Source organism: Hevea brasiliensis, chromosome 2 (assembly GCF_030052815.1).
Source record: "Hevea brasiliensis isolate MT/VB/25A 57/8 chromosome 2, ASM3005281v1, whole genome shotgun sequence".
Classification (NCBI taxonomy): domain Eukaryota; kingdom Viridiplantae; phylum Streptophyta; class Magnoliopsida; order Malpighiales; family Euphorbiaceae; genus Hevea; species Hevea brasiliensis.
In genome coordinates this window covers 116,744,371-116,764,759 of record NC_079494.1, presented here as the reverse complement: position 1 = coordinate 116,764,759, position 20,389 = coordinate 116,744,371, and the positions used below count along the sequence as shown (strand labels likewise).

Below are 20,389 nucleotides of genomic sequence, written 5' to 3'. Positions count from 1 at the left end.
GTAAAAAATTGAATCGAACTGAACCGTTCTATTGCGCTTCAGTTCGATTTAAATCGATCGGTTTGATTTTTTATTGATTTTTGAATTTAGATTTGATTTTCAAGTTATTTGGTCTAATTTTACCTTTGGTTTGAACCTAATAACCATTAATAAATGAAATTAAACAATTAATATATATAAAATTAAATATAATTCATAAATTTTTCATAAAAATAAATCAATTCAAAAATCGATTCGGTTCGATTTAGTTTGATTTGACTATATAAATTACTATTCTGTTCGGTTCAGTTTAACTGATTTTTTTCTCTTCAAAATCGAACCGAACCGAAATAACCGAAATTTTTATAATTTAAAATTGAACCAAACCGATTGAATCGAATTGACTCGATTCGGTTCGATTTTTCGGTTTGAACCGAATTTTGCTCATCCCTACTCAAGAGCCCGATAAATCTAACACATAATTCCAAGCACTAAAAATTTTGATAAAAAAGAGGGGAAATCGGATTATTTGGGAGAATTGATTGATTCATAGATAATAATTTGCACATAGAGATATAAATTAAATCAAAATTTGAAGAATTCAATTTTTATTTGTTGAGTTCGGATTTAAAATTTAAATTTGACATGATTAAACTTTATTAAGTTTGATTTTAATTCTACTTTAGTGAGTTTGCATACTCAATTTATATTTATCCTGTTTATGAAATTTTTATTAATTATTTGAAAAAAAATTAAATAAATTTATGTATTTTTTATTAAGGGTTAAATAAATTTAAAATTAATTTTAGAACTAAATAAGTCACTTGTGTTTTTTAATTAAAGTCAATAAATTCACACTTAATAAACTATATTTTTTTAATAATAAAATATTATTTTCCTATTTTGTAAATAATAAAATATTAAAAACAATAATTTTAATATTAAAATTTTTTTATTTATCATATTTTTCAATTTCTTTTTTCAATTTTATTTTAATTAAAATTAATAAATAATTTTTAATATTTAAAATTAGAAAAAAAATTCATTATTACAAAAAATTATTAGGTGTTGATTTATAAATTTATTTAGACTAAAGCTTAGTTTTGAGTTTACTCTTTTTTTTTTCTTAATTATTTAGTAAAAATTATTATTGTCAAAAAAAATTTAGTAAAAATTATTATTTGATTAGTGGGATTAAAAATAATAAATAAATATCTAAAAACTATAAATAAATAAATCAATAAGTAAAGTGTGAACCGGGTCCTGATAACTTACCTGAATACTGAATACGCTGCGCCCCAGTGTACCAGCAACCAAACAATCGTCCGGCCCAGAAATGCCAGCGACAGCGAGCTCTTATCCGCAAACAAAATCACAGTCTCACTCCTTCCTAGCTGCTTGTTAACGACCCAAGACCATCACCCTCTAAACATTTCCTCATCTCATTACTTCATTCTTAGCCTCTAGTTTAGATGGCCACTCCCTTCTCTTCAACGACACCGCTCAGGTCCATCTTCCAATCCAAGCCTAGCCCTCCCAAAACCCTCCTTTCTCTTCCAGGTACTTTATTCCCTTCTATTCCCTCTTATTAATGCCATGCCTGTGGTTTGTTTCTGCAATTTCACTTTTTCTTTTTCTTTTGCTTAAATAAACCACTCTAATGTGAAGCAGTTTTACAGTTTCATCTTATAGAGCACAGCGCAATGATAACAACAGTTCCCACATTGCCAGTGTGAGTTTGTGGAGCTCTGCTTCTAACTACGCCGCTGCCACCAAACTTTACGCCAACCCCATTACTGTAAAGCAGTTGTTGCAGAAGAGGCAAGTAAATTATACGCTGTTATTGCTATTATTTGCTGTGCTCTGCTATTGTGCGAATTATAGATTTGCTTATTAGTGTTTGAGAGAATTAATGCTTCCGAGGTACTTGATTGTTAATGTATATGCAATTTTGCATCACATGCAGAAGAGGAGTAATAAGGTGCGCGACCATTGAAGAAATCGAAGCAGAGAAGTCCTCCATTGAGAAGGATGCTGTAAGTGTTTTTGGTAAATTGTTCTGTAAGATTTATTATGTGCTCAGATGGGTAAGAGTTGAAGGAATTCTGATTTTATTTTATTTTTTGTAAATTCGGTCTAATAAGTAGTGATTGAGAATGTTGGTTATTATCAGAAAGCAAGGATGGAAAAGACCATTGAAACAGTTCGAACCAATTTTAATTCTGTGAGGACAGGCAGGGCAAACCCAGCAATACTAGATAAGATTGAGGTATGAATTCTGTGTGAGTTTGTACAACTGTTTGTGATTGATCCCATAATATGATGATTTTTCCAAAAAAAGAAAGAAGAAGAAGAAGAAGAAAGAAAGAAAGGAAAGATAGAGGGAGATTAAGTTCCGTAACAAAATTTAACTATCAAAAAATAAATACTGTGCAGATTATAACTTTCCAAATGATGAATCACTCAGAAACAAAAGTACATGATTTAGTTCCTCTTCACTTGTGCTTCTCTTCCAAATCATTATTTACTATATGTTGTTTTTTTGAATTCAATAATATATGTCTGTAATTTTCCTTGTTGTTGTACATTCAACAAATGACATCACACTGTTTACATTTTTATCGAGTCTTCTTGTAAAGTTCAAGGCATCCCCAAACCCCATATACAGGGGTCCCCACCTTTTGAGGGTTGGGGAGGGCCATCTTATCATCTATATATCTTTGCTGCCTCTCGTTTGTGCTGCAAAGTATATCTTAGCTTGGGGATTCCCGTATCTCTACATTTGCAACTCATCTGGGCTCAGGATCAATATGTAGTTATGTCTATGGTCTATTTTTCATGAACATTCTATATGATATAGCTCCTTATCCTTCATCTTCTCTACTTTTAGGGAGCCTTTCTCAGCCTCAAGTGCGTTGCCATGTTACAACTTTGTAAGCGAAACCTCCTTCAGCTATGAACTAACATGGAAAAAGTAGTTGTTACTGAGTGTGTCTTTAACATACCATATTAGAATCAGAATGTGATATGTGTCAGGTGTAGGTTCCAACGGTCTTATGCTCTTTGATTTGAAGGAACTAAAGGAAATCAGTTCCTCTAGTTGCCTTAGCAGGAACTTTTATTCTGTGCACAAAGGAATAAGTTCTAGGGTAGGAAATGAGAAGCATGCCATATTTTATTTTTTTCCCTTGTTGCTAAATAATTCAAATCTTTAGCATTATTTAATTACATTTAATATTTTCATATGAAAAAAACTTGATGCTTTTAAGCTCAATCTATTCTAATTTGATTTAGGTGGATTTATTTTGTAGAAAGAACTTTTTAGTGAGGTCATTTTCTCTTCTTATTCCTATTTTTCATTTTATCCAAATGGTATTAAATGTTATGAGAGTCACAAAGCTTACTCTTTTTGTTAAAGTTTACATTCAATTTGGATTAGATCTCTTCTTTGTTAAACATGAACTCAGTGTTTAACATAGCAGACATGAGGTGGCTTGTGCAGCACTTGTTATCGAATATCTACTAGTTATAATTTATTGTTCTGTTAAAGTCTTCACTTTTTATTGGAAAAGGTATGAAACCATGCTTATATAGGTGGAGTATTATGGAAGTCCAGTCAGCTTGAAGAGCATAGCTCAAATCAGTACTCCTGAAGCAAGTTCTCTTTTGGTCCAGCCATATGACAAATCCAGGTATTGCAAAAAGCAAAGAGACAGGAAAACTGGGGATTTTTGAGGACCATCGACTGTGCTTATATACTCATCTATGGAATAGATATAGTACGCATACTAGAAGTATAGCATTCCTGTTGTCAACTAAGTACTACAGAGTAGGGACTGGTTTTACAAAATTTTCATTTGCTAAAGGAACAGAATATGTAGTGAAATCACAGAATGGTAATAAATCTTTGCTGACTATTTTGTTCTCTTTTCTTATATTTGTTACTTCTTGCATGCCAGCCTAAAGGCTATAGAGAAGGCCATTGTCAGCTCTGATCTTGGTTTGGCTCCAAATAATGACGGAGAAGTGATACGGTTGTCCCTTCCTCAATTGACATCAGAAAGAAGGAAGGTAGTTTCCTTTGGTCTTGTGGGATGTAGCAAGTGGTAACTAATTTTTACCAAAACTGAGGTCTTCAATCCACTACATTACTTATTGTACTGGGCACTTTGTGTGGTAACATGTGAAAGTTGAATATTGGCATGATTATTGTATCTAAGTAATTATGTTGGATACAGCCAATTATGTTGGATGCAGCCTTCGAACATGCCCATATTGTGTTTCTGTAGTTCCTTGTCTTCTGGAGCTCATTCATTGGCATGACCTATAAATTCTCTCTCTCTCTCTCTCTCTCTCACACACACACACACACACACACGCACACACACACACGCTCAACTCACTACTTTTAATAATCATAATTATTTGAGTAGATAAAAATTCATCTTTTCAATTTTATGTAATTGACTGGATGGTCCCACCTCACATTTCTGCTGTATCAGTTGTTAAATATTGAGCGATGGAAATGGTCAACCTGATCTCAGCAAAAGCTCCTGTTTGTTTTATTTTTTTGGTTTGTAATTTGTCTACACTTTGCTCACACATCAGAAAGCTTCACACATTGGGCATATGCCTTTGCCAAGTAGAAATGAAGATAAAACCCATACTAAATTTGTTACATAATGCATGATGAAAATTGAAATAGAGTGCTTGTTTAAGATGATTTGGGGAAGTTCTTTCAAATTCTTCTAGAGATTTTTTGGTGAATTTATCTTAATTTTTTCCTTTTATCTATTTCATTTGCAGGAATTGTCAAAAATGGTCGCCAAACAGGCTGAAGAAGGAAAGGTAATATCATTTTTAGTTAATGTATTGGTTTAGAATTAGATGACTCACTACTGTTTGTAATCAGATCAGTAGTGGTCTCTCTTAGGGGAATACACTAAAATAGGCCAATCTTATGGGACCTGCAAGAATGTATATCTAACTCATAATTGAGTTCTTCAGGGAATTTAGAACTGAAGTGAAAGTATGTGTTTCTTCACTTGAAGTTTTTCTAGGAAAACATGGAAAAGCGCACATTCTTAGGTTTGGCATCACACAGTCTGTTAATAGATGCTTTCTAAAGTGGAATTCTTTTATTGTATAATCATTTGCATGTAGCTAATGGCTAATGGGGTGTATTCAACTGAGTCTACAGGTTCTCAGCTTTCTAAACTAGGTTTGGCCAATTATTTGTCAAGCTTGAACTTGTCTCGAGCTTGACTGAGGCTTAAGAAGCCTTATCGAAGCTTGGTTTGATTTTATTACACTCAAGCTTGAGTTTGTCTTTATTAAATATTTGTGCTGATTGTATCTCTCAAGCCAAGCCAAACCACCAAAAGATAAATATTAAAAGCTTTAATCTGATTATTTGAAGTCTTATCCTACAAGGATAGCCCAAGGCCCAAGTAGGGAGGACTATCAGTCTATCAGATACATGAGAATTCAAAGTAGGGGGCTCCTATTAAATGAAAAGGAAAACTACAAGGGAGCTTGTTCATGATCTTAATCAATTCAAGTTCAGCTTTATTAAATTCATGTTTAATTCATTTATTAATAGAGCCTAAATTTTATGTTTAAATTCGTTCACTTATCTTAGTAAAAGAAACACACGAGATTTTAATGCATTTTTTTACAAGCTGGCTGCTGAATGAGCTAGTTCATTTATGGCCTTGTGGTTGGTAGAATACATTAAAGTCATCAATCTTTTCCTTAAAATGATCTTTCCTAATCTTTCATTTATAGGTGGCATTGAGGAATATTAGAAGAGATGCATTGAAAGCCTATGAGAAACTGGAGAAGGTTTGAATCAAAAACCATTGTTCTGCTTGGCAGTTATTTATTTCTTCCTTTTTTGCAGTTATTTCTTCTTCTTCTTCTTCTTCTAAATCTATTTTCTTTTAATGTTTTGTATCTTAATCCTTTTTTTTTTCAGGAAAAGAAGCTCTCAGAGGATAATGTGAAGGACTTGTCCAGTGACTTGCAGGTAACTTCAGGCTTTACTTTGTGCGGCCCATTATCTGGGGATGATTTTGGATGGTGTCTTTTAACAATACACTAATACAGTTAGGTGTGCAATTTATTTTAGTGTTTATGAAAAATTGCTTCAGCAATATGACTGGATTTTTCTAGAAATACAAGGCACTTCATGTATACCTGGGAGTTGTCATATGGGCCAATGGAGAATATTTCTGAGATATATTTATTATCATCACAATCACTACATGTTGGAAATTTTCTAGAAAGTTCTTACTAGTTGTGGTGCTTATAACGTGCCACTATTTTATTTAATCTCATTCTTGCTGTCATGACTCAGATAGATGCATTTGGGAAACACTCAAATAGTTCAATAGCAGAGCGGCATGCTGCATTTTGGTATCGCTGGAAGCACCATGATGGTGTTTTGATTATGTGATATACTATGCTAATAAAATTTTAGTAGGCATCTGATTTAAGCATTGGGATTTGAATTTTTTTTTCTTTTTTCTTTTTATGATGAACAAATAACTGACAGATTTCACAATCTGCCTTCTTTTGAGCACTCTATGTTAACATTGTTTTCTTCTTCAGAAGCTAACAGATGAGCATATGAAGAAGATTGACGGCATCTTCAAACAAAAGGAAAAGGTATCTCCTTGTTAATCAAACTGATAGAATGGGAAGAAATGTCTTAATTTCTAGATTAGAGTGTACTTTTTTTTTTTAATCATTATTGTAGAAAGAGATGATTCTCCTTAATTTCAATTAATCTGTACATGGGTATATATATACAATTGATTCCTATAATTGTGTTCTACTAATTAGGAAGAAATCCTAAATAAGAAATCCTAAATAGGAATACAGAATACAGAATATACAGAGAAATAATATAGTGATTGACTTTCCATAACATTCCCCCTCAAGTTGGAGCATAGATTTTAATCATGCCCAACTTGTTACAAATGTAGTCAATCCTAGCTCCATTCAGAGCTTTTGTGAAAATATCTCCTAACTGCTCTCCAGTTTTGATGTGTCCTGTTGAGATGATCTGTTGTTGAATCTTTTCACGAATAAAGTGACAATCAATCTCAATATGTTTAGTCCGCTCATGAAACACCGGATTAGAAGCAATATGGAGAGCAGCTTGATTATCACACCACAATTTTGCAGGCAGGGAGGTCTTAAAACCTGTCTCATCTAGTAATTGAAGTATCCACATTACCTCACATATTGATTGTGCCATGGCTCTGTATTCGGATTCAGCACTAGATCGAGAAACTACACTCTGCTTCTTGCTTCTCCAAGACACCAAATTTCCTCCAACAAAAACGCAATATCCAGTAGTTGACCTCCTGTCAACCTTAGATCCAGCCCAGTCGGCATCTGAAAAACATTCAACATTCAAATGCCCATGATTACCATATAGCAAACCTCTTCTGGAGCGCCCTTGGATAACACAAGATTTGTTCCAAGGCTTCCCAATGAGCAACGGTTGGGAAGACATAAACCGACTTACCACACTAACGGCATAAGCAATGTCGGGACGGGTGTTGTAAGGTAGTTCAATTTTCCTACCAATCTCCTGTATCTCTCTGGATCTTCAAACAACTCACTATCCCAACTACTTGATTTGTAAAGTTGGAGTCATTGGTGCGCTACAAGGCTTAGCACCTAATTTTCCTGTCTCTGTCAATAGATCGAGGACATATTTTCTTTGAGACAAGAAAATACCCTTCTTACTTCTCATAACTTTGATACCCAAGAAATAGTTTAACAATCCCAAGTCTTTGGTCTGAAACTGGGTTTGGAGAAAGGTTTTGAGAGATGAAATACCTGCAGAATCACTCCCAGTGATGACAATGTCATCCACATAGACTACCAGGAGAATTAGACCAGCCTCAGATTGCCTATAAAATACTGAGTGATCACACTTACTCTTTTGCATACCAAATTCCTGTACTGCTTCACTGAATCTCCCAAACCATACCCTAGGACTTTGTTTCAAGCCATAAAGTGACTTTCGAAGCCTACAAACTTTACCCAACTCCCCCTGAGCAACAAACCCAGGTGGTTGCTCTATATACACCTCCTCCTGAAGATCACCATGAAGGAAAGCATTCTTGATATCCAATTGATGCAGGGGCCAATCATATGTAGCTGCTAAAGAGATAAACAAGCGAATAGAAGTAAGTTTAGCTACAGGAGAAAAAGTGTCAAAGTAATCAACCCCATATGTCTGAGCATATCCTTTTGCTACAAGGCGTGCTTTTAACCTAGCCACAGAACCATCAGGATTTACCTTTACTGTAAATACCCATTTGCAACCAATAGCTTTCTTACCAGTGGGCAAAGGCAACAGTTCCCATGTACCATTAGCATCTAAAGCCTCCATTTCCTCTTTCATAGCATCACACCAACCAGGATGAGACAGTGCCTCACTAACAGTATTAGGGATAGGAACAGAGTCTAACGAAATAACAAAACACCGAGAACAAGAAGACAATTGATTATAAGAAACAAAAGAAGAGATAGGGTAAGTACATGAACGTTTACCTTTACGAAGAGCAATGGGTAAGTCTAGATCAGAATCATGATCAGTATGAGGTACAGGATCTCCCAATGAAGTAGCTGGTGGAGGATCTAAGTCAGGAATCTTCAATCTCCTGGAATAAACATGAACAACGGGAGGTCGAGTAGGTCTAGAGACAGAAGGAACAGGCTGTGGGAGAGTACTAGACATTGGTTGGACAATATATATTAAGAGATCATCCTCCTCCCCCTGACTCTCATACACAGATGATTGAGAAAAAAATGGAGTGGACTCAAAAAATGTGACATCTGCAGAAACAAGATAATGATTAAGAGTAGGAGAGAAACAACGATACCCTTTTTGGAGCCGGGAGTACCCAAGGAAGACACATTTGAGAGATTTTGGATCCAATTTAGTAACCTGTGGATGAACATCACGCACAAAACAGGTACAACCAAAAATACGAGGTTCAATAGGGAATAAAGATTTTGTAGGAAACAAAACAGTATAAGGAATATCCCCATTAAGGACAGAAGACGGCATACGATTGATCAAAAAACATGCCGTAGAAACTGCATCCGCCCAAAAGTGTTTAGGAACTTTCATCTGAAAAAGAAGAGCGCGAGTTACCTCAAGAAGCCGATTTTTTCTTTCGGCCACGCCATTTTGGGATGGGTTATCCACATAGGAAGACTGAGGAAGAATGCCATTTTGTGTCATATAAGACTGAAATTGTGCTGAAAAATATTCTTTGGCATTGTCACTTCTTAATATGCGCACAGAAATATTAAATTGAGTTTTGATTTCATTACAAAAGGCACAAAAGATAGAAAACAATTGAGAACGATTCTTCATTAAATATAACCAGGTAACACGAGAGTAATCATCAACAAAAGTAACAAAATAACGAAATCCAGTTTTAGAAGTAACAGAACAAGGACCCCAAACATCAGAATGAACTAACTCAAAAAGGGATGAAGCCCGTTTATTGACTCTAGACACAGAAGGCAAACGATGATGTTTTGCAAACTGACACGACTCACATTCTAGTACTGATAAAGACTGAAATTGAGGACACAGCTTTTTTATGGTAGACAAAGAAGGGTGACCCAATCTACAATGAGCTTCAAGCGGTGTTAAGGTACTGGAGCAAACAAGCGACCGCGGTATATGATTTTCTAGAATGTAGAGACCACCTGACTCGCGTCCTCTACCAATAATCTGCTTCGTCGTAAGATCCTGAAACAAACACTGGTCAGGAAAAAAGGAAACAGAACAATTTAAGGTACGAGTAAGTTTACTAACTGAAAGTAGATTAAAAGAGAATTTAGGTAGACACAAAACAGAAGACAAAGAAATTGACGAAGTCGGATTTGCAGTTCCAGAACCCATGACACAAGAAGTAGAACCATCAGCTAAAGTAACAGTAGAGGAAGTGAGATTGGACTGAAAAGCAGATAGAAGACTAGAATTACCTGTCATGTGATGCCGCACTGAATCAATAACCCATTTGGATGAGGAAGACACAAGGCATGTAGTGGATTTACGACTCGATCGCGATGTGAGGAAACTGGTAGGCTTTAGAGATGCCTGATACTGGGAAAATTGTGCAAAATCCTCTGCAGATACCAAAATAGTTTTCTCAGAGGAAGATACTGTAGAATTGTCTGCTGTCATATTTGCTATCTGTGATCGTTGATTTTTCCTCTAAATTTGCGGACAATTATATTTTGTATGGCCAGGCTCATGGCAATAATAACAAATGACTCCTCTTGAGTCCTGATTAGAACTAGCCTCTTCATTACGCTGATTACTTCTGTTGCCTGTAATTCCTCCTCTACTTCCTCTTCTATTACCCTGTTGTTCATTTGGATTACGACTAATAAGAGCACTACTGGCAGGCTGTAAAGATTGAGTACTCTCTGTACGAAGGACCCGTGTGAACGTTTCATGCAAAAAGGAAATCTCAGAACTGGAGAGAATCTGAGATTTAGCAGTCTCATACTCTGAAGGAAGGCCTGCAAGAAAACTCATAACAGCCAGTTGCTCCCGTTGGGCCTGCTGAACTTTCACATCAGGACTAAAAGGCAACAATACATTAAGTTCCTCATATACCCGTTTAAAATCCATAAAATAAGCCGTGAGAGACTTATCCTCTTTCTCAGCACGGTAGAATGCCTTACAAACATCATAAATACGGAAGATATTCCCTTTACCAGAATACAGAAAATCTAAGTAATCCATCAATTCCTTAACAAATTTACAGTGATTAATTAAACTAATTACCTCACTATGAATCGAGTTTCGAAGCTGCAAAAACAACCGAGCATCCTCCCTTAGCCAAGTTTGTCGTGTATCATAAGTGGGTGGATCTTTAGTAAGGTGATCACCCTTATCAATGCTACGCAAATAGACTCTAACAGTCTTACTCCTCTCCAGGTAATTCGAACCATTAAGTTTGTGTTCCGTGATCTTAGTCATCACCGGAATCACATCAGAAATAACATTCTTATTGTCTGCCATTTGTTGAGACAAAGAAAACTAACCGAAACGCTAATCCAAAGTGCTTATAGCAGCAAAATAACTCAAAATTACAAACCAAGCAAATACCAAAATAGAATCTGAGAGCCAAACCTTAGAAGTCCTTTAATGGTGTACTGGATCAGGCAACAGCACACAGTGGTGGAATGAGGGGGTTGAGGCAACGCCGGCGATGTTGATCGGGGTCAAAACGGCCTGTCGGCGGCCAAGGTCTCTCTTGAGCTGGGTAGTGAGAACAAATAGTCACCCTAGATTGATGACCTGCTCTGATACCATGTAGAAAGAGATGATTCTCCTTAATTTCAATTAATCTGTACATGGGTATATATATACAATTGATTCCTATAATTGTGTTCTACTAATTAGGAAGAAATCATAAATAAGAAATCCTAAATAGGAATACAGAATACAGAATATACAGAGAAATAATATAGTGATTGACTTTCCATAACAATTATTATTTCAGCTGCTTGTTTTTCTGGTGTGAATGATGTGTAAATATGATAAATGTAGCATTCTCTGGAAGCATGGCGGAGATCTTAAATCTTGAATTCCTTCAACTAGAGGTAGAAACTTTTGCTATTTGGTTCTCTACCAATCTCAGGACCAATTACAAAGGGACTATGGATTGTTTTGGCTGGGCTGGTGAGATGCCAGGTTGGGTTGGCAAGTTGGTTCAAAAACAGAAGAAATGTGGCTTAGCAAATAGCAAGACAAATCCTGAGAAGAATGATGGAAGTGGCTTAGAATCATGGGTTTTCAAAGGGATAAAGAAAAGGTCCAATAGCTGAGATAGAATATCTGGCCAAAAAGTTGACCAGTCTTGTGTGGGAACTTTGATACAAATTAATATTTTATGTGGATAGCATGAAATTTGGGATAAGATTAAACTGTATAGCTGTTGAATTTGAGATTTTGTGAAATTGCAAGAAATAATGTAGATAAAGATATTATGGGCATTGGTACTACATGGGAAAGTTGCACTGTCACGCCTGTCAAACAAGAATACCGTCATATCAGAATAAATAAAAATGCTACTTTTATCATTTTGCATATGCAAACTCATCCAGACCAGAAGCATCTTAGTGTCAACAGTGATAAATATATTCTCTTATGAAACTCCATATGAGCTCGTAATGAGATTTAGTGATGTCGAATATTAATATAATCCAAGGGTGCTGCACTGTGATAGCTGTCCATCTAATTCATTGTTCAGGAATTCTCATTACTACAGTTTGAAAGATCAGTTTCATTTGACATTTATTTTAATATTATCATGTCATGATTAACATATGCTGACCTTGAGCTTTGTCTTTCAGGAATTGCTGAAGGTATGAAAGTTTTTTGTGCACAAATGCAAGAATTTCTGCTGTAAGTCTCCGTTTTAGGACAAACTTGTGTGGTGCAATGTCTATAACTGGTGAGAAAGGCACTTCGGAAATTAATAGGGTGTTGGTGGATATTGTGAATGAGAAGTGAAAAAGGCAGTCTTAAAGAGCATTTTGTAAGTCATATGTACAGCATTTTTCAAAATTTTCCTTGGTATATTCTGTCAAGATAATTCCCAGTCTATTGATGAGAAATGTTAGCCCCATTTTGTTTTTCCAACATTGGTTCATCTGATGGGACTTTGAGCAATTCTTTATCCGAGATTTTATTTACACCTCATGATGTGTATAGTCCACCAGACCTTATAAGCATTCTAACCTGGAAGCACGAGCACTGCTAGGACCGCATCAAAGCATAGCAACGACGGTTGCTGTAAATGAGTTGAAACCAGGTAAATTTACAGACACTGATGCAGAAATTGACTCGAGTAGAAGGCCAGGTATATGCAATTTATAATTTTATTTTTTTAAATTTAATTTTTAATTATATTTTAAATAAGATAAATTGTTATTATTAAATTAATTTTAAATTAAAATTTCTTTCTTATTTAATTTAATTTAGATAAATTTTTATCTTTTAGAATAATAAATTTTTAATTAATTTATAATATAATTACTTAAAATGCATAGTTAATTCTTTTTATACATATATTAATAGTAGTTTTCATAATTATTTTGTTTAAAATGTAATAAAAGAACTTTATTCAAAAAATAATTTAAATTTCATGAAATTTTCATAATTTTATCTCAAATTTTATATAAATTGATATTTATTTTTTTGTAAATTATAGATTAATGAAAAAATAATATCATTTTTTCGTTATTAATACAATAAAAAATATTAAATTACTAATAATGGATTGAATTATTTAATTTTAATAATAAAAATATTTTACATTATTATTAATTAAAAATAATATTTTATTATGTTATTTTTTAAGAAAATTATATATAAGTGTAAATTTTTTTTATTAATCTGATATTTTTTATAAAATAATTCTTTGATAAAATATTCATTTTACATAAATATATAATACAAAATAAATACATTTCATAAAAATTAAAATTTTAAAATATCGTCATTTTCTATTAATATAATAAATATTAAAAATACATATTATTTTTCAAAGTCAAATTTTATAATTTTAACTTTTTTTAATTATCTTTATTTATAGTAAAATTTTTAATACAATTATATTTATAATTTATGTTTGAAATTTTAGTTCTATATAAAAATATGGTTGAGAGATAATTTATACATAAAAATATAGATATTTAATTAAAATTTAAAAACAATTTTATTGAAAATTAATTATAATAAAATATAGATAGTCAAAATATTAGTTATAATTGTATTCGATATATAATTATAATAAAATAAAATATATAAAAATTTAAGAAATATTAAATAAAAATTTATAAAAAATTAATAATTAATAAATATTAATTAAATATATTTAAATAAATAAATTTATAAATAAAATATACCTAATCACTTTTGAAAGAAATAATAAAAAAATAAAAAAATAGTGCAAATCAAAAAAAGGTATGAGAGCATTTAAGTGAAATAAAAATACTTATTGAAAGAGAGGTGATTAATGTGTATCAAATGTTTCATATGATGTATTATATATAAATAAATAAATAAAAATTATTTAAATAAAAAATTAATTTATAATTAAATATTATTTAAGTGAAAAATAGTAATAAAAGCCTTTAAATTCAATTTTTATAATAGTAAAATATTTTCTATTTATAAAATAATATACATATTGATTATAAACAAGTTAAATCTTTATATTTTATTTTTATAATTTTTTATGTAGAATATACTCTTTTGTCTCTTAAATTTTTTAATAAAAATTTAATAAAAAAATTAATAAAAAAATATAATAATATATTAAAGATATGAAACAATTTAAAATTGATTAAATAATTGATTATAAGATCATAAATTAATAGTTAATTTTCTCTAAACTAATCGTCGTCAATGATCTATTATTATTATTATTATTATTATTATTATTATTATTATTATTAAGGATAACATGTGGTAAATAATATTTTTACATAAATGATTTTAAAAAAAATTAATATAAATAATTTTTAAATATTACATTTAATCATAAAATGTCTTAATTTTTAAAAATTAAATTTTAAAAAAATTAATAATTTAAATCACAAATATTAAGATAGTATTATAAATAATAATAATAATTAAAAGAGAAATAAAAAAATTATATAATAATTAGTATTAATAAAATAATATAAATAATTTTAAATGTTACATTTAATTATAAAAAATTAAATTTTAAGAAAAATAATAATTTAAGTATTATAAATAATAATGATAATTAAAAAAATAAAAAAAATAATAATTAATATAAAAAAATATTTATAAAAAATGACACATAATAACTTTTTTAAAAATATACCACATGTCATTTTCTTTAAAATACCTTCTTAATTTATTTAAACATATAGATTATGCCTCGGGTTCATTAATCCTGAAAGCTAGCAAGCATGTGGATTGATATTGCCACGCTCCTTCCATTCGTTTCATGTTGTAGCACGTGCTGCACTCTCTCTCTCTACGTCTACTGCACACGCCCACGCATCCCACACAGTCTCTCTCTCATTTGAATGAATCACCCAAAACTATGGTTTTATGGTTTTCTTTTTCTTGTTTTGTTATTGAATAGTCTATGGCTGCAACATGCCAGATTTTCCCATCTTCTTCCTCTTCTTTTCCTGTCATCGATCGTCGCACTACTAGCGTTTGTGACGCAGATTGCTTATTCAATCTTTATCTAATCATTGAGAAAAGAATCAAGTAAATTAATTTAGGAAGTTAAAATGATGAAAATTAAAAAGAAAATGAGTGAGAAGAGATTGGCTTAGTGAAGGAGAAAACAGAGAGAGAGAGAGAGAGTCAAGTCATTTCATTTTTTCTAAGTTTTAGTCTTGAAGTTTAAAAACATCCAACGATAAATGAAATTTACCCCAAATTACTACAACTGCCATCCTTATTATATTACTTGTCTGAAACAGAAATAATTGAATCGAAAAGATTAATGCACATAGAACAAACTGACAATCAAAACCAATCTCGCTTGTGGACAAAAATCTCTCAATGTTGGCAAAAATCTCTTGGTTCACATCCTTGAGATTTGATCTAGTTAAAAGGATGACATAATAGTTCAACAAAATACAGAACATGGTACGGGAAAATTCCATATGTCATCCAATACATTGTACATAAAATCACTCACTTTTGAAGGAAAGATGCCAATTTGCTCTCAATTTCTTCTTTGGCCTGTCTATCAAATGGGTCCTCACCCATATACAGATCTAAAATTGATCGACAAAGGAGTTTGCTTTGGATACTTCCCACCTCTTTCCCATCAACTACAGAAATTGAATGGAAATGAAATTAGAAAAGCTTTACTTGATGTTGCAATAAAAAATACAAGGATTTATGATATAACAAAATTGTCAATCCATTTGCACAGATGTACCATCAAAAACTGAAAATTTCCTGCATGAAAGCATATATAGTTTACTACTTATCCTCCACAGCACTCAGATATTTGCTTGGTCATGTATACATTGTCATTTTAGATCACTTCATTTTATCAGGGTCAAAATGCAGTACCCTCACAAAAGTACTTTAACAAGAATGGCTTATGTTTTGCTCGAAATCATATTAAGTGTTGAGCACGTAGATATTGTAGGTGTCTGATACATGTTTGGCAAGAATATAGTTGTGTTATGGGTCAGAGTAACAAAAAATTGAAAAGTTGCCTGATGTTTATTTAAGACAATAGGTTTTCCATAAAGATAATTCAATCCATATGCTTTATCTTGTGATGGGGTTTACGATATAACACCATATGACCATTTGACCACTTCAAGGTTCCATCATTCTCATTTTTATTCTCTACCACTGGTTCACTATTTTTCAAAATCCAGTAAAGATTATCGATTACTATCTTTATGTAGGCACACTCAAATCCTCATTCAAAGTTCAATTTGTTGGGTCACATGCAGATATCAAAGCTTTGGCGACTCCAATTATGTTCTAGAAAAATCATCAAAACAGTCATAGCTGAAGTTAGATTACGTATTTTAACAATATCAAAATAAAATTAAATTTAGAATCATGGATAAGATAGCCAATCATGGGGTAAGTTAACTTGAAACTTTCTTCAGAAAACATAACAAGAGAAAAGGAGGTCTTACTTCTTGTTCGAAGCACATGGCCTTGATCCTTTGAGAGCTCTATCACAGAACCCCTCGGTATTTTATATTCATCCTTAAATTGAGAAGTGAACCTAAACATGAATTGGCTATTAGAAGACTATAATGCACAAATATATATATATATATATATGCCATCCTGACAACTGCTCGACCAAAAACAGACAACAGACTAGTTCATGAGGGAATTACAAGTCCATTAAAAAAAAAGAAAAAATTTCTCTCTTGGTCTATTAAATGAGACTGTCTCAAACTCTGGAATGCAAGGGGAAGAATGAATGTAGTCAGATGAGAAGCATTATTCCAACTTTGCAAGCCATCATTATGCTAGGCCAAGGGTGTCAAGACAACTACAATAAGGAAACATTCTACTACAACAGCAAGCAAAATACAGAATGAAAATATGGCTTGTCATTAAAAAATTGGATCATTTTTCAACTAAAAAACCAAATATATTACACACACAACCCCCCCCCCCCCCCCCCAAAGAAAAAAAAAAAGGGGTTAAAAGAAAGAATTACAGCCTCCAAAATTGCAATATATGAAAACTGTGAGCCTCTGAACAGTTATACTTCATTAACATTTTACAACTGTTATTGCTATGGCAAGAATACTACTAATTAAAAAATCAATTCACCTCTGAAGCAATTCCTTGTTATCTGGCCCCCCGAACTTTTGCAGTCTGCTTCCAACAGATTCTTCAAAAGCACTTCGAACAGAGCGAATGCTTAGTTTACCATAGACTATCTGAAGTCGAACGGTCATGCCAATATCACCTCCCATGAGATCCCCTTTGAACTCTTTGTTTTCCTTAAGTTCAGAAATTGATAGCTTTCCATATTTCTCACCCAGGACTTTTTTCACTTCATTATCATCAGCATAAACACCTGTCGAATTACATAATTCTGTCAAAATGGAGAACTGACTAGTCTTTTTTCATTGTTCAAATCTATGTTACCAGAAAACATTGCACACCTTAGGATTTGCATTCCGGAATGCACAATCCAGGATATGGATAATTAGCAATTTGGAATGTTAACATTAATGTTCTAAAATGCAAACTGTTAGTAGAGAATCAAACAATTGTAGTCACACATCTCAGATAATGTTGTTATGATCATCAATATTATGCTGTAAATTTTGGGATTCAGATATCTTTTATAGCATTGAAGTAGTCATTATGGATTTTTTTTTTTTCATTTAAACTAATTTATTATACTGTATAGTTATTAAAGGGGCGCCTGAGGCACGCCTCAGGCTCAAGGCTCACCGGGCTCGAACCCTAGCGCCTTATGCGCCTAGGTGTGCGCCTTTGTTCCAGGCATAAGGTTCTGGAAATGCATGCCTTCTTTATTTTCATTTTTAGCGAGCTCTTTCATTGGCAAATTGGATTACCACTTAAACTCAAACCAACAAAACTAATTCAAGATATATGTCAAAGAAAAAAAAAAAGAAAAGCATCACATTTATTTGACTTTTATGGATTTTTAAAATTTTTCACTTTTGCGCCTCACCTCGCTCAGGCGCGTGCCTACGCATTGCGCCTTGCGCTTAGGCTCCAAGACTCCTTGGCGCCTTAGTGCGCCTTGAGCCTTTAATAACTATGTTAGGACAGTAGAAAATCTTTTTGGTTATTCTTATTTTCATACATCAGATGATACTAATGCACATTGCATCACATACGCAATCTGGATATCTATTTTGTTCTCATTAAGCAACTTGAAAGAAACCTACTCCCAATGATACCACATTTCTAGACAAGGACATTTTACGTTCCCATTTTCATTCCATGTACCAGAGCGATCCATGCTCTAGGTAATCTAGCCTCAAAACATAATACATTGTTTTACAATTGTAGCATATACCAATAGCATAGATAGACTGAATATTGTGCATAAGAATCCTACTAGTATTGGCAGAAAGAATGACAATATTAGTGTGCATAAAAATTGCGAAATAATGCTACCAGGAGCATTTCCATAAACATATGAAGTGGGGATTGGAATTACTTTTGCTTGAGGAAGTTGTCCCATCAGAATAACCTGAAAAGTTTCTTAGGGAGATGTAAAAAATTGAGCTATTACTCTGGTTGTTTTCAGAAAACAAAGATGATAAGTTCCTTCCAAGAAATATGCGTAGTGATTCGAGTAAAGCTTAAATCCCATCTACATCGAGTCAAGAATATGAAAAATATATGAAAATATTTTTCTTCAAGAAAGCATATGGGGGAAAAAAAACAAGTGAAGCACTCTGAAATGGTCAAGTACTATGGACAGAAATTCTTTTCAGGGAAAGTTGGCCGTAGCCAAGCAATTATTCAGTTTCTCCCTTTCACGTCTACCCTTAATAGCAACTAGAATACATGATACCATTTAGTCAAAATTAGTAAATCACCAAATCCAACTAGCTAACTGTTGCTTACAGTTAACATTAATCCACAGACAGCAATTGGCATATACAGAAATAATTCTAAAAATTGAACTCTACAACCATTTTGAAGACAAGTTATGCAAAAATCGTTTCTCACAAACCCTGAAATGTCCAGGAAGTATGCATATGCTTTCAAATTAACAATAAGTCACTAAATTTAGCATTCAAAAGTACTTTCTTGATTTCTTGGGCAATGATCAGACCAGAATTTTCTTTTAGTTGCATCTAAAAATAGCCCAGTGAAGCAAATTGTACACTCAACACTCATCTAAATAGACAATGTCCATCATTCCTCGAGAGGAAATTAAACTAAAGAAAAAAATCAAAGCTTTGGAAGCTAAGAGGATTAAAAAGAACAAATAAATGTGGTTACCAAATGCATAGACATCAATGTTCTTCAATCCCAAAATACTCTTTCTCCTCAACCCCATTCCCAAAAGTCTCCGCGATTGAAAAACAACAGAGGGAAATGATACACCGTTCTTCGATTCCACAACAGTAAGTGAAGTGTCAGCCAGAGAGAGTGATCCCCAGGGGAGTGAAGAATGATTGGGTAGTAGCAAATCCATCGCGTTTTGGAGAAATGAGTGTTTCGGGTTAGTGGTTTTCTGAGCGACAGCTATGCCGGAAAACGCAGCGGCTCCGGCGGCAAAGGCGCAAGCCACGACGGTAGTGGCGGAGAAAGAGCGGGATGTGGTGGCATGGGAAATATCGTTGGGGCGTTTGGGCTGAGAAAACAAGAATGGGAAACGAAGTGAAACCATGATTGATTTTTTGGGTGGATGGACGTTAATCGTTGAATTATGTAATCATTCTTGGTAGTATAATTTAAAATATTGGTCTGGACTACGCTAAATCCAAATAGCCCAATAAATTGTCATAAAGGCCAGTGGGCCAAGCCCATGATCTATATGCGGCAATCCATCTGGATTTACGGCCCATCTATAAACACATATACGGAATATTCTTTAGCATATTTAAATAATCGTCCGTTAAAATAAATAGATGCTGCAGTTATAATTTTTTTATTAAATTTATTATATTTTCGTTAATAGATGATAACATATATATATATATATATATATATATATATATATATATATATATATATATATATATATTAAATAAAATTATTATTTATAATTTATAGTAAAAATATTTAATTATTTCTATATCTCATATCCATGAAATTAAATACATTTATATATAGTTTCATAGAAAAAATTATAATATTATAATT

At 32.8% G+C, this 20,389-nt stretch overlaps 2 protein-coding genes across 3 annotated transcripts; one reads left to right on the top strand and one right to left on the bottom strand.

The window, feature by feature from the left end:
- The first annotated feature begins 1,278 nt into the window (after positions 1 to 1,278).
- Positions 1,279 to 12,679, top strand: LOC110644607 (ribosome-recycling factor, chloroplastic). 2 transcript variants are annotated; one of them, XM_021797475.2, is made up of 11 exons: positions 1,287 to 1,539; positions 1,659 to 1,800; positions 1,946 to 2,015; positions 2,153 to 2,248; positions 3,574 to 3,671; positions 3,939 to 4,050; positions 4,786 to 4,827; positions 5,767 to 5,823; positions 5,957 to 6,007; positions 6,592 to 6,648; positions 12,391 to 12,679. In XM_021797475.2, exons 1-11 carry the CDS (start codon positions 1,452 to 1,454, stop codon positions 12,406 to 12,408), a joined length of 831 nt encoding a protein of 276 aa, XP_021653167.2. In that variant the 5' UTR covers positions 1,287 to 1,451; the 3' UTR covers positions 12,409 to 12,679. The 2 variants fall into 2 exon arrangements, with proteins under 2 accessions (XP_057996738.1, XP_021653167.2); XM_058140755.1 differs by lacking the exons at positions 6,592 to 6,648; positions 12,391 to 12,679 and adding an exon at positions 6,338 to 6,574 and having other exon boundaries at positions 1,279 to 1,539.
- A 2,837-nt stretch (positions 12,680 to 15,516) lies between these two features.
- On the bottom strand, positions 15,517 to 19,953 carry LOC110644587 (fatty-acid-binding protein 1). Its single transcript, XM_021797445.2, has 4 exons — positions 19,523 to 19,953; positions 17,357 to 17,606; positions 16,702 to 16,793; positions 15,517 to 15,867 (listed from the first exon to the last, which is right to left on the bottom strand). Exons 1-4 carry the CDS (start codon positions 19,911 to 19,913, stop codon positions 15,728 to 15,730), a joined length of 873 nt encoding a protein of 290 aa, XP_021653137.2. The 5' UTR covers positions 19,914 to 19,953; the 3' UTR covers positions 15,517 to 15,727.
- Between the last annotated feature and the right edge of the window lie 436 nt (positions 19,954 to 20,389).